General features: G+C 36.1%; 5 protein-coding genes across 6 annotated transcripts in view; 3 read left to right on the top strand and 2 right to left on the bottom strand.

Moving 5' to 3' along the window:
- Nucleotides 1-428, top strand: part of LOC106129602 (acyl-CoA Delta-9 desaturase) — a 29,970-nt gene extending 29,542 nt beyond the window's left edge. For both annotated transcript variants that reach the window (XM_060948493.1, XM_013328202.2), the window contains exon 5: nt 87-428. In XM_060948493.1, the coding sequence (XP_060804476.1) occupies nt 87-354 (268 nt within the window). In that variant the 3' untranslated portion in view covers nt 355-428. The remainder of the gene's footprint in view (nt 1-86) is intronic.
- A 413-nt stretch (nt 429-841) lies between these two features.
- Nucleotides 842-1,544, top strand: LOC106129569 (uncharacterized). The gene has a single exon (XM_013328165.2). The coding sequence runs from the start codon at nt 864-866 to the stop codon at nt 1,542-1,544; it is 681 nt and encodes a 226-aa protein (XP_013183619.1). The 5' UTR covers nt 842-863.
- A 791-nt stretch (nt 1,545-2,335) lies between these two features.
- LOC106129604 (microfibrillar-associated protein 1) lies at nt 2,336-8,776 on the bottom strand. Its single transcript, XM_013328205.2, has 10 exons — nt 8,492-8,776; nt 7,938-8,131; nt 7,325-7,536; nt 6,830-6,942; nt 6,228-6,409; nt 5,880-6,004; nt 5,290-5,433; nt 4,721-4,817; nt 3,990-4,133; nt 2,336-3,278 (listed from the first exon to the last, which is right to left on the bottom strand). Exons 1-10 carry the CDS (start codon nt 8,565-8,567, stop codon nt 3,231-3,233), a joined length of 1,335 nt encoding a protein of 444 aa, XP_013183659.1. The 5' UTR covers nt 8,568-8,776; the 3' UTR covers nt 2,336-3,230.
- Nucleotides 8,777-11,693: 2,917 nt separating this feature from the next.
- LOC106129753 (uncharacterized) lies at nt 11,694-13,254 on the top strand. Its single transcript, XM_013328417.2, has one exon. It carries the CDS (start codon nt 11,854-11,856, stop codon nt 13,012-13,014), a length of 1,161 nt encoding a protein of 386 aa, XP_013183871.1. The 5' UTR covers nt 11,694-11,853; the 3' UTR covers nt 13,015-13,254.
- A 48-nt stretch (nt 13,255-13,302) lies between these two features.
- Nucleotides 13,303-14,840, bottom strand: LOC106129754 (eukaryotic translation initiation factor 2 subunit 2). Its single transcript, XM_013328418.2, has one exon. The coding sequence runs from the start codon at nt 14,725-14,727 to the stop codon at nt 13,804-13,806; it is 924 nt and encodes a 307-aa protein (XP_013183872.1). The 5' UTR covers nt 14,728-14,840; the 3' UTR covers nt 13,303-13,803.

The following is a 14,840-nucleotide window of genomic DNA, read 5'->3' as shown; positions in this document are numbered from 1 at the left end:
CCAATCAGCGCAGTTTCGCTTTAAGAATTAAACCACTTTAAATTTGAAGAACCGCTATACTAAAAACATTATGAAAATTGTTGCAGGAATATAATACCAGCAGAGAACCGCTTCGTCGCTACATGCACATTAGGGGAAGGTTGGCACAACTATCATCATGCATTCCCTTTTGATTACAAGGCAGCAGAGCACTTCGATTTCCTCAATTTTGGGACGTGGTTCATTCAATTCTTTGAAAAGATCGGTTGGGCTTATGATTTGAGACAAGCCACTCCCGGAATGATCAATTCTATAGCCAAACGATTGGGTGATGGGACCCCTGTACATTTTCCAACATCCGAATGTGTAGAATAAAAGCAATAACAGTTATTATTTTTTTATGAGAGGATGAAAAGAGAAGTTTACACGATTATTAGATTTTATTTATAACGGAAAATATTGAGAAATGTTTTGTACATATTCGCTAGGAATAAAAGGCATTTGAATTTCTGATACTAAGTTTGTTTTTCCTAAAGATAAAAGTAAGTAATTCAACTTCCATTCTTATAATAATCATCTTATTAAAAAAGCGTTATTCGTGGACTTCAGTACATATATACCTAAGGGACAAATTACACAGATTGAGTAAGCCTCTATTCTTTGTTATCCTCTTTCAAATATTTTTAAATCTGTGTTTCAAATGTGTTTTTCTCTTCTGTGTTCAAATCCGTACTAGTTTGGTTCCTACGAATATTCCTTTTGACATTTGATTGTCTCTTGATCAACTTTGTCAAAATATTTTTGAAGCAAGCTTACATAAGTTTAATTTTTTTTTAAATATCTAAGTATAGGTACATATAGAAATACCTAACACTTAAATCAAAATGCCGCTCATAGATATCACAAATCCCGAAATAATAAAGTTCCTCGTAGAGAGCTATGACAAGACCGCTCGATTGCGAATGAAATGGAACAATTTATATGGGGACAAACTACAGGAAGCCGCCACGCTGCAAAGAAAAGAAACAGGTTATACTACTTACGACGTTTTCAAGGCCGATATGATCGGTGGGATGCCAGCTATAACTAGAGATCATATAACAGCGGGCTATAATAGAAAACGTGTTCCAATAAGAGACGGTACATTCATACCTGGAACAGCTCACCTGCGAAAAGGTCATTCCATAGTGGACGTAGGTCTGGGAGATCCTAAAGAAGATCCCAGGCTTGTACGACCAGATACGGACACTACTATAGATCCTGTCATGCGTGTGGTTGACCCTGAACAGAGCAAAGTTATTTACAAAGATAAACCTGTGTTTGGTCGAATTGTTTACCTGAAACAACGATCTAAATTAGCACCAGAACAAAAGTATTACTTTAGAGAATGTTCTGGATGGGATTATGGGTGGAGGCTGAAGGATAGCTTCTTCTCAAAAGGCAGACCAGTATATGGCCGCGTGTGGAGACTCAATCGCGACGTCAAGAGCCGCTCTGGGCCACAACCCGATCCTCCATATTACAAAAATCCTGATATACCCGCCTCAAACAAGTGTCCTGAATAATTTAGATGTAATTTTATTTTTTAAGTATGTTATTATGAATTTTTAACTACAAACCTCATTTCTTTTTAACTAGCTTTTACCCGCAACTTCGCAAATTTAGCGCCACCTTCACACGCAAATTTATTATTCTTTTATCGCCATTATATTATTTTTACCGGAATGTAATTTCCATGTCCAGACTATTAATATATTATATACGTGATATTTCCGTACACTCGTATAACCCGTGAAGGAGTAACAAACAAACTCGCTTTCGCATTTATAATATTAGTTGGAATTTTGAGATGCGTAGATACTTATTTATATAAAGCACAAAGGCTGGATCTGTCAACGCACAGCCCAAACTACTGGACCGAACGAGCTAAAAAATTCAACTAAATGTATAGGCATCCGCTTAGAAAGGATTTTCCGAAATTACCGTGTAAACGGAAATAAAGGAGATTTTTCTTTTTGTGCGGGCGAAGCCGCGGGCGAATACTAATGTGCATTAAATTCTGAATAATTCATCCATTCGCCTCCTTATTTGGAAACAAGTCAGATAACCAAGTTGAACAAAGTTCCATGGAAACGTTGCGGTCATAAAGAAGGAAAGTTGTAACGATAGAAGTTCTTAAATCCAAGACGTAAGTTCCGGACGCCAAGGTGATGGAATCTATAAGATGGTCGCTTTGCCTATTGTTAGGTACCTACTCCGAGTCAAGGAGATAAGTATGTAATTTTCAAATGTCTCCTTAGCAGATGCCTACGTTGTTATGAAAAGTAAATGAATGGGTAAAATGAAATCAATGATATATTTCCAATTATTTATTTACATATCCAGTCTTCACACCTTCGTGAAAACTATGCAAACTTACAAATCAATATTTTCAACAAACCTTATTAACTATATTTACAGAATATATTCACAAAACTGTTACAACAACACACGCTTTACCAATCATTCTCCTTTTATTTTAACCCCCCTAATCTTTATAACGTGAAAAAAATGTTGTTATTGCTATATTCCGATCTGGGAAGGTCGTCAGATGACAGTTACTTCATATCTCTAATATGTAATTCAAAGCCAAAGAGCTTAGAAAGAAGTCACCACTATGTATATGTCACGGGAAATCTGTATACTTGCAATCTATACAATTCCTAGAATATCTATAGAATGCCTAAGGCCTGCTCAGAATTCCTCGGCATTGTATAGAATGTCTGCAGGTCCACCGGCAATGTGTGAAATAATTTGAATTAGTGTGTATTTATTAGGATTATATTATATAAAAACAAGGGGGCGCAGCTCCCCCCACCTGCACGGGGGGTTGGGACCATAAAAAAAATTAAGGCATAAATAACTCAACTGTAGCGCTGGGTTCGTTGTTAGAATACCTTGTGACTATGATCGGAACATCAAGAACCACGAAGTAGATTATTAGATTAGGTTTTTCTTTTCCCCACTTTTGTCTTATTAACACATTGCCGGCTACACATTCTGCATTGTGCACAATTCCTGGCCAAAGTGCGAAATAAATAATATTTCATACATTGCCTGGTCGTTTTAGGAATTCTGTACATATCCTAGGAATTGTATAAAATTACGGATTACATACATTCCTGGTAACATATACAAATTGGTTAGAGTTACCGAAGAACTTGTTGTATTGCGGCAACTGACGGTGGCTAGAGCGTTGAAGCGTTGTTATATTAGTTCGCGCTATTATGCTTCCTCTTAGCGGAGGGTCTGTCGAACACCTGAAAGGAAAAATACGCGTCAGATTTTTCTTAAAATTCTTTACCTAACAAATAAAATTTATATCTAATAACCGCTACAGGTTGCGTTCATGCCCAATTTCATCGAAGTATTTAAGTTATACGTTACAAACATAATTTATACCCGAAAGAAACAGAATAGGCGCTGACGCTCAGTGCTAAAGCCTAGTATTATGCATTTCTTTAATTTGATCTTTGATATACTCATTATTACACTTCGGCATTGTGAACATACAATCTTCACTTTTTTCATAATTCTGGTGGTACAGAGAACCTTGCTTTGTGACAGTGGTCAACTGACCGTCACTGACCTGTTATGACAGGTCAGTAGACACCGACTTTTTTTATACATACATACATATAATCACGTCTATAACCCTTGCGGGGTAGACAGAGCCAACAGTCTTGAAAAGACTGATAGGCCACGTTCAGCTATTTGGCTTTAAGATAGAATTGAGATTCAAATAGTGACAGGTTGCTAGCCCATCGCCTAAAATAAGAATCCCAAGTTTATAAGCCTACCCTTTAGTCGCCTTTTACGACATCCATGGGAGAGTGATGGAGTGGTCCTTTTTTTTATATTGGTGCCGGGAACCACACGGCACTTGTTTTATATATACACTGAATTTTCTTATAGGTATAGACACTGACCTGTTTTACATAGACACTGACTCGTCTTAAAAGGGCACTGACCTGTTTCATGCCGCCCCGGAAGTTAGCGAGCCTGGCGGCGGCTCCCTCGCTGCTCCACGCGGAATCAAACTCCGTGGTGTCTTGGTCCACCAAGTGAGTGTACTTGGTGCGCCCAGAACGACCGAACTTCTTCACTTGCATCACCTGCGTAAGGAAAAATAAGTCAGGATAGTCATTTTAAAAAAGTAAAAATTGTAGGGTACTTGCGAAAAATTTAAATATTTATTCTAATAACAAATCATTGCCGTGTGGTTCCCGGCACTAATAGAAAAAAGAATAGGACCACTCCATCTCTCTCCCATGGATGTCGTAAAAGACGACTAAGGGGTAGGCTTATAAACTTGGGATTCTTCTTTTAGGCGATGGGCTGGCAACCTGTCACTATTTGAATCTCAATTCTATCTTAAAGCCAAACAACTGAACGTGGCCTATCAGTCTCTTCAAGACTGTTGGCTCTGTCTACCCCGCAAGGGATATAGACGTGATTATATGTATGTATAACAAATCAATAAGCAAATTTTCGTTAGAAATAAACAATGGAATGTTCAGCTGTAAAAGAAATTGCCATTTACTGTCCCGGATTCGATTCACGATCACTACGGTCGGAGCATAATGTGAGAAGAGTTTTTGTTAGATCTTGGATGTTCATTTATTTTTATACGCGTCTCCTAATGCTACCCAACTTTTGTTTAATGTTAGAGTGATAATCAAATATATCGAAAAATGCTCACCTTTGGCAAAACAGTCTTGTCAAAGTGATCGTCCAGGGTTGCTCCAGAGAAGTCTTGTTTGAACACGTCTTCTTCTTTGTCCAAATAGAAAGCACCTCTGTAAAAAATTATATCATCTTTTAATTGAAAATAATTTAAAACATAATACTTCTAATAATAAGATAAGAGATAAGCCCGCCTTTGTATTGTACAACTGTATTATATTTGTAATGTACTCCTTTAGTGAACAATAAAGCACTTACTTACTTCTGATCTTAAATATTTTCAATCAAAAGAAAGACTTTCAAACTTGGAATTTTCTTTAAGGCGATGGTCCAGCAACCTGTCGCTATCTCTAAAGCTTAATTACCTTCCAGCTTAATATGTTAGCTTACAACTGATAGGTAAATCAACGCACAGCCCAAACCGCTGCATCCAGAATTATGAAATATAGTGTAAAGGTTCTTAATAGGTGCACCCGTTTTTAGAAATTCCCGTGGGAATTAAACTGAGCGGGACTCTTCGCTTTTGTACGTATGTACGATGTACACTAGTGTCTTTATAAAAGAGACAATAAATCGGAAGCACACCTGTGATAATATTTCTGCAAGAACTTGTATTTTCCCTTGACTGCCTTGTTGGTGACCACTTTAGGATTGAGTCGTTGTTCCACGCGACGCTCCTCTTCGGTCATGTTGCGCATGCGCTCAATGGCTAGCAACTCTTTCTCCATCCTGGGACAATTAAAAATACATTTTAATTTCTATTTGTAACACAAGTTTTTACTTTACTAGATAAATTTAAGAAAGAACTTTATTTTATCTCTGATTAATAGATGTCATGACGCTGATATACAAAACTATAAAGTTGAGATGATTAAGCAAGGACAAGAAGATGTATCTCAAGTTTTTCATATTCTCCCGTTCCCGTTGTTTGACTTCCTTAAGCTTATACCACTACCAAGAAATTAAAACATACATGACAGAAGTCTTTAAATTGAAATCAACACAAAATAGCTTATACATATTACTTACTTCTGTATGAGTAAATATTACGTATCAGCTAGAAAAAATAAATAGAACTACTATTTTAAGAAAGAATAAAAATATACATTCATCCATTACATAATTTTTCTTCAAATCTTAAAATATCCTGTTAGTACGAGCTGGCAATAACTTACGCCTCTCTTTCCTCCTTGTCTCGCTTGATGCGTTTCATTTCACGCAGCTTCCACGCCTCGTACTCGAGCTCGTCGTTTTCATCGTCTGTGCACACATCGTTGATGTTGCCCTCTTTTTGTTCCGCCTGAAATTATTTTTTATTAAAGAACATCATCGAAATTTCAATAAGATTGGTTGAATAAATATACTCTCCGATCAACTCTATCCAACTCTATCCGTTATGAGTAGGACAAAGGAAATATTTTTGAGGAAATCTGCACATCCGACACAGCATCCGTTTACTCACCCACTATTCTGGAGCATAGGTCCAGTTCATATAATGGCTGTATGAATGTCAAAACAAGTACCTGCATATTCCTCTGCTCAGCCCGAATGGTATCTTCCACCAGTTTGAGCGCCTCACGCCTTCTGTCCTCCTTCTCTTTACGTGCTTCGCTCTCTTCTTTTTTCTGCTGTTTCATTTTACGCTCCCTCTCCGCTACTGTCATACGTTCCGATGCCCTCACGAATACTGGCTTCACTCTAGGACCTATTAAAAGGGTGATGGCTTAAGTTATTGAGCCTTTACCTAATTCGCCCACGGTTCCGTCCGCGTCAAGGTCAAGGTGAAAAAAACCGTTATTTGCGCTTCCCGCGAAAATTCCAGGAAATCCTCTCTTAGTGCATCCCTAGACCACATAAGGTACCTAACTACATGACAATTTTTAAATTCTTAAGCCCAGCCTTTGATATATTTAGATAATAATAACGTAAAAGTTATCTTTTCAGTATTCTCTCCTCTTTAAATTTCTCAACCATTGGCTCCTAAGCATCTAATTGCGAATAAAAAGTTAAGGTTAACATGCTGTGAACAGATTTCGCAAAATCGCTTCAGAATGTTTTTAAGACTGTTTGAATTAGTATATGATTATTAGCTAACTATCTCTTTCTGAAGAAAGAATTTAAATACCTGTGTCTTCTTCGCTGTCTGTATACTCCATGTCTGAGGAACCACTCTCCTCTTTGACGCCATCCATCATTTCGTCATCATCGTCACGGCCAAGAACTTCTTTTTCAGCCTCCCTGTTTGTTGACAAATAAATCTAAATACAAAAACTTGTAAAATTTCTAGGTGAAGCATTATTACATACCCTGGACAAGGTTTCTTTTATATACAGTCATAACTGGTATTAAAGTTGTTTATATTGCGTCCAATAGGACTACACTGGGACTACAGTCATTACCGGACTATTTTCCCTAGGGAATATTTCAACAAATAATGACACAAATACTTGATTCAGCAAATTTAAAAAAAAGAAAAACATGTGGCAATGCAATTCATATAGACTTTACAACATCTGGCATCTCTATTCAACTATCACTATACACAGCAGCCAAACTACAAAGGTATATCACCTTTGTAATACTTTTCCCAGTGGTGCACTGCAAAATTAATATTTTTTACCTTGCAGCAAGTTTTGCTTTGAGTGCCTGCCGGCGTCTCTCGATTTCCTCATCGTCCAATTCGTCTTCACTGTCGGAACTATCTTTGGCCTCCTCTCCGCTAGATTCTGACTGAGGCTCCGGTTCTGCATCAATAATCTCAGGTTTGTGTTCGGCGCGACGCGGTGGCGAACGTGCGGCCATCCGCAGTCTTTTAAGCCGAGGATCATCAACCTGAATACAAATTTATGACAGAATTGTTTAAATTAATTTTTACTAGCCCGCCACAGTTTTGCCAGGGATACATACATAGCTTATAACACCCACAAATAATGATGAGATAATTTTCTTAGTTCAGTCTTTCCAAAGATTATATTAGTATAGATAATAATAAAAACAATTGCTTTACATCCATGATACCTTTATGAAATGACAAAAAAAAATTGAAATAATGGCAAAACGTCAAGCCAAGACTATTTTAATCGGACAAGCATGCATGAAGTATTATGAATGTATTTAAAGCCACAGAAGAATGCGGGGACTATGGCAAGTGGAAAGATGCCTATGCCTATCCCACCAGGAAAGAGGTGTAATTTTATATATATGTACAATGTACAAAAATGAAAAAAAATCACCTCCTTCTCAGAATCACTATTTTGTTCATCTTTCTGGCTGATCACTTGTGGCAATATTTGTTTCCGTTCAGGTCTCTGCTGTTCTATAAAGTCTTCTGTATCGGATTCTTCAGATGATGATACCCCTTGGGCGTAGTCAGGCTTTTTTCCAGATATATACCTTTGCACTTTCACCTTTTGCATAGATAATTCACCTGTAACAAGTCCATTATAATATAAACCTTTATACAGACAAAATTTTCATTTTCATAACTATTTACATTGATTAATTACATTTATATACACTGCATCTACTCTGGTCTGTATGTCAATTGTTGACATAGGCCTCCTCCAAAATATGCCATTTCTCTCTGTCAATCACACACACTAGCGGCCAGAGTAAAATAATATAATAATAAACTTGTCCAATATGGGTTAGGTTCTCATACAAGGTTCCATGGGAGCCATTTTCTGCAAAATCTTTGCAGTGGACCTAGGCTCATTACGAATGGATACATGTTTCAAATTGCGGTTATGCCAGAGCATCATATAAACCAGGATTATTGATTGATTACCTTTTTCATTGCGAACTGGTACAGCTCCAGCAGTACTCTGTATACCAACTGGCTGTGCAGGCAGTGTGTTCATCATGTTTGGTTCTGATTGCGTTCACAATAGAGACACTGAAGAAACTTTCTCACTCTTTTATTTTGATTTTGATCGTATATATTTGTCCCATATATATTTTATATTAGATTGTTTTTTCACTGTTCTCATAAATCAGAAGAGGTTCCAATATATATAAAAATGGTATGGTATGATACGAGACAGAGACCAAAACACCAACTGTCACCGACAAACAATCAAGCACAGATATAAATTTTTAAAATGTCTAAGACAATCAAGTTAGGGATGGCGATCTGAGATCGATTAATCGAAAGATCGACATTTTGAAGCGAAAAGATCTATCATTTTTATCGATCCTATGCATTGAATCGATCTCAGACATCCTAAAATCGAGATACGATTTTTTCTGTTTTGGTATAAACCATACAATTAGTTGAAGGCCCGTATTACAATATTTTACTTCAAACTGCTAATAATATTTTTCATATAAAAATTTCGTCGAGCGTTAGATGCAAATTCGTTTCGCCTTCAATAAAAGGTGGTTAGAAATTTAAACAATTTCAAAAAAAATTTTCGATACAACCTGACCAATATGTAATGTTACGACGTGATCTAATAGGTAATCAGTTTAAACGTGAGCGGAACTCCGATATGTGGTCAAATTACCGAAGACTAGTGTCCGACCGAAGCTTCGGCTTCGGCTTCGGCTTCGGCCACCTTCGGCCAAAAAATCCACCTTCGGCGAAACATTCGGCTTCGGCCCAAAATCCGGCCGAAGCCGAAGGTTTCGCCGAAGGTCCGAGCGACCGTCGAGATTGAACGAACTGTTACGAAAGTCATGAGGCGGCGGGGAGTAACTGTCAAAATATCACATTGCTGATTGCATGCATCAAAACAAGTCCGTACGTGTATTTAAACGAGTGTTTTTGTAAGAAATCAAATCATTATTTTTTACCAGTAGGTAAATCACAAACTTTTATCTATACATATAATAAAACAGTAAAAATATTTTGTCTGTACATTTAGTATTTTCGACTGAAATGGATAGAGGGACACTTAGAATGAATAAAAGAAAGCAAAAATATTTATTTTTAATTTCTTGTCTGTCTGTCTGTATGTATGATCACGATTATCTCCAAAAGTACTAAACCGATTTACTTCAAACTTTCACCAATTGCTTTGTTTTAACTCAGAATAACATTTAAAGTTTGTTTCATCAAAATCGGTTCACAAAAAAAAAAAGTTATCGACATTTGAATGAACTCAAGGCATCAGTATGCTTGCAAATAAGTTACGAAATTAAAAATTCAAAGTCATTTATCATTATACGACGGCATTATACCTATAACATATAAATATAAGTGAAAGGCGACTAAGGGATGGGCTTACAAACTTGGGATTCTTTTTTAGGCGATGGGCGAGCAACCTATCACTTTTTGAATCTCAATTCTATCATTAAGTCAAATAGCTGAACGTGGCCATTCAGTCTTTTCAAGTCTGTTGGCACTGTCTACCCCGCAAGGGATAAAGACGTGACCATATGTATGTAGTCTACTTTAATTTCGACACCAACGCAACGGCTTCGATGGTCCAGTGGTTAGCCCGTAGATATTTTTTATTATTAAAAATATATTTTTTTTGTATTGTTTGAGTATTTTATGTAAAAAAACTGAAAATCAAAATACTACATATAATAAAACGGTAAAAATATTTTTTCTGTACATTTAATATTTTGACTGAAACGGATAGAGAATTTTTTTTTCACATTTTTTGTCTGTCTGTATGATTAAAATTCAACTCGAAATTTACGCGGACGAAGTCGCGGGCAACAGCTAGTTTATCTCTAAACCAACCACCTCTATGATATATCATCAACTTCTATATGAGACAGTCAATATATAAACCTTCAATATTGAGGTTTTGAAATGATTTTAATATTAATTGTAGCTTGTAGACAATATTGAACAAAATTAATTACTGAGTGCTGAGAGAATATAAACCTTCGGCTTCGGCTTCGGCTTCGGCCGAAGGTTGTGGCGATAGCCGATTAATCGGCTTCGGCTTCGGCTTCGGCCAAAAATAGACCTTCGGTCGGACACTACCGAAGACCAAACACTCGGTGATAGATAAAATATTGTTAGACCTTAGATAATAGCCAAAATAGTTAGGATTCCTGATATAGAACCAAATCACAGACGTATTAAACTTTATAATTACAACTGTGATTAGAAATGAACTATCTTAACTCTCTCCATGGATTAAAAATTATCGACTAAACGAACAAGTGAACATCTCTAGTCCGCCATGTTTGGGCAGTTTATTTCATTTTTTATAAATAGTAATACAGTTAAGAAGAAGATCAATATTATAATGCAGAAATTATCGATAAATTGATTAAACTATCGATCGTGCATAGATTGACAATCGATAGTGGATTATCAAGTTGTGGCAACACTTAGAGTACGAGTAAAGCTAGGGATGTGACATTGCTGACAAAAAATCGATTTTTATATAATCGATTTATTTTTTAAGTATGAAAAATCGATTAACAAATAATCGATTTTGCTTACGAAAATAATCGATTTTTATTATATTGATAGACTTTTTCTCAATTTTTCAATTTATGTCAAAATAAACGCCATATACATTATATCAATAGATTTATTCATTAAAAATAAACAACAGAAACAGTAAGTTCTTATATAATCAACACAAATGTAAGTTTTTAATAATCAAGTTTGAAAAATGAAGTTTCAGCAACGATTAATGAATAAAATATCAAATACTGTTCATCGACTAATTCCATCTAGAGAATGTTTGATTAAATTAATCATCTAAACAGTTTTAAGAGCACAGAAAGAATGCACAGATGGCGTTAATGTAATATTATGGAGCTATGATAGTATTGTTTGGCAGTTCGCGTTCCGGGCTCCAAGCCAGAAGACAAAAACGTAATGTCGGAGTGCATTTATTGTATGATTATACAAATCGATTTTTAATCGATTATTAATTTTAAAAAAATCACGTATAAAAATCGATTTTTACTTTAAAAAAATCGATTTTTAATCGATTTTTTCCATAATCGATTTTTTTTTCACATTTCTAAGTAAAGCAAAGAGTATAAAAATAGAAGAGTAGGTACTATGTAATGTAGAGTTGCAAACAAAAATATATTTAATTAGATATGAACCTACTGTATATATTTATACAGCCATAGCTAATGATAAGATAACGGATAGTAAAATAATAAATTTAAACATCCTTGCATCACTTGTTCAAATTATATTGTTTCTAGCCACCAGAGATTAAAATGGCATCCAAGTTAGAACTTTCAAGCGTAGATGAACTAATTTTTAAATCATTGTCGGAAGACCAGAGAAAGGAATATAACAGAATACAGTACGGGCGAACAGATCACCACCAGCTGACAGTGAAAAAAGGTAGTTTAGGGCTTGCAGAAGAAGCTAACTTTGACATTGCAGCATTTGACTTTCCTGCTGCAAAAGAAGATACAAGGAGTCCGCGCGTTGTAAGAGTTGGTATAGTCCAGCATTCAGTTTCTTCACCAACCAATTTACCTATCCATGAACAGAGGCAGGCAATATTTGAAAAAATTCGCAAGATTATCGAAGCAGCTGGAGAAGAGGCTGTCAACATACTAGCTCTTCAAGAAGCATGGAGTATGCCTTTCGCTTTTTGCACAAGGGAAAAACAACCCTGGTGTGAATTTGCTGAGTCTGCTTTTGATGGACCAAGCATTCAATATTTGAAAGAATTTTCTATAAAATATGGCATGGTAATTATAGCACCAATTCTAGAAAGAGATGAAGTTCATGGTGATACAATATGGAATACTGCAGTTGTCATCAATGAATGTGGAACAGTTATTGGTAAACATCGGAAAAATCACATCCCTCGTGTTGGAGATTTCAATGAATCCACTTACTATTTTGAGGGTAACACAGGCCACCCTGTATTTGAAACAAAGTTTGGGAAGTTAGGTATTAACATATGCTATGGCCGTCACCACCCTTTGAACTGGTTGATGTTTGGTGTAAATGGAGCCGAAATTGTATTTAACCCATCTGCCACAGTTGCAGGGTTGAGTGAGCACTTGTGGCCAATTGAGGCCCGTAATGCAGCAATAGCCAACAGTTATTTCACTTGTGCTATAAATAGAGTGGGTACTGAAAAATTCCCAAATGAGTTTACCTCTGGTGACGGGAAGCCAGCCCACAAAGAGTTTGGCCATTTCTATGGCTCTAGCTACATCACAGCCCCTGATGGCACAAGGACACCAGGGCTTTCCAGAGTCAGAGATGGATTATTAATTGCACAAATGGATTTGAACTTATGTCGACAAATTAAAGATAAATGGGGATTCACAATGACTCAACGCCTGGACTTGTATGCAGAAAGTCTCAATAAAGCTATAAAACATGACTATAAGCCACAAATCATCAAAAATTGATTTGAATAAATTCCCAATATGCCAATGGAAATTAAAAAAATAACATGTTGTATATTGTTCAAATTATAAAAATTAAAAGGGCCTTATATTCAAACTTTAATGTGAAAGGGGTAATAATTTAGAAAATAAGTTTGCCTTTTTATATATTTGGCTTTTAGATAACCAAATTTGGTTATGTTTTTGTATAAACCTATTTGTTATTGTTAAATCTTTATATTTAATAAATAAATGTTTTACGAACCCTGGTAGTTTTATTTAGGAGTAGAAATGGTTTTAATAAAACAAGTATTTATAAAACTTTGTGTATGTATCAATGAGAATAATACAGATGTGAGCTATACATAAATATAGATGTTAGATTAGAGTGGGGTACATTCAGATATCAGTATGTTTGTGAACCAATTATTCACTATTTGAGCACATCACTTACACAAGTTTAAAAGCTGTTGTAATAAGGCCAGCTTCATAGCACTAGTATTCTAAATTCATTCAAATTATGAGTTTTAAACCTTGTAACACTTATAAGTAAGCATAATTTTGATTTACAGAAATAGGAGACAGTCTTGTAGATAGATAAGTTTAGAAAACTTATGTTATAAATAATCTGATACTATAATACATTTCAGCAAAGTGAACAAAGATTCAAAAGTAAAAATATCACCTTTAGAATTCACAAATCATAGCACAAACGTGAGAAAATTACATATGCTGATTCAATGACATGTAACTGTATGTACCCCTGTTTTTGCAACTGTAAAAATTAGTATATTATCACTATGCACTAAATTTTTATGCAGTCTTTGCACGGATGGCTGCACGCTTGCCAGTAACCGCCTGGAATCCAGACTTGATGCTGGCGACAGAGCATCGTGAACCACATGTCTCACATTGAAGGAAGAACAACCTGGTATCTTTCTGAAGAATAGTGTCAGGCGAGCGACATGTATGACAGGTCACATATTCCTTGATGTAACGACGTAGGACATTTTCTATTTGTTTCTGTTGGAAGCGGCCTTTGATAATAAGTTGACTGTTACCATCAACAGAACCACTGGTACCTAACTCAGCCAGCAAAAAGTCTAGTAAATGTTTAGGCTGTCGATGTAACGTTTTACATATTTCTGTGAAATTGGCAAATGAGGTCTTCTTTGTGCCAATTCTCACAACCTGTGGAGGTCTCATTATAAACTTCTGCTTTTTACCAGACACCATACTAGGGTTTTTCTCCCTCATTATGTCAAATACACGCTCCAATAGCTCATCATATGTGTAGTCTCTATCACTGCCCACCCAATCTCCATGTAAATCTTCAACATTTTCCTGGTCTTCTCCTTTTGTGTCATCCTCAACTCCTAAATCATCAATATTTTTAGTTTTCTTTTTCTTCTTTTTCGTTTTCGAGAAGTCTATTTCTAAATCTAAGTCATCAATAACCTCTTCCTGGGGTTCAGGCTCTTCCGCTGGAGGAGTCTCCGGTAAGGCATTCTCAATCTCCTCCAAGTTGAAGAAAGTCTTCTTTTTCTTTTTCTTCTTCTTACCGAAGTTGTCTAAATCAAGGTTATCATCCTCCGGCACATCAACGTCACCCGTCTCGGCTGGTGCCTCCGTGCTCCTGGTTTCACCCTGATCCGCAAGCGCAGCGTCCATATCAAAGCCAATCTTCTTCTTCTTCTTTTTCTTCAAAGATGGATCAAATACCATATCCTCATCCATGATTTATAATAAAAACGGTAATAATTTGATGAAAAATTCAAGCACTTTGGTTAGGATTCAGAAGAAATTGGCAGGTGGAAAGAATGGTTGAAATGGAAATGTCAAAACGTTGC

This window comes from Amyelois transitella, chromosome 16 (genome assembly GCF_032362555.1).
Source record: "Amyelois transitella isolate CPQ chromosome 16, ilAmyTran1.1, whole genome shotgun sequence".
In the NCBI taxonomy this organism is placed as follows: Eukaryota; Metazoa; Arthropoda; class Insecta; order Lepidoptera; family Pyralidae; genus Amyelois; species Amyelois transitella.
The sequence above is the reverse complement of the archived record's forward strand: the minus strand, read 5'-3'. Positions and strand labels throughout refer to the sequence as shown.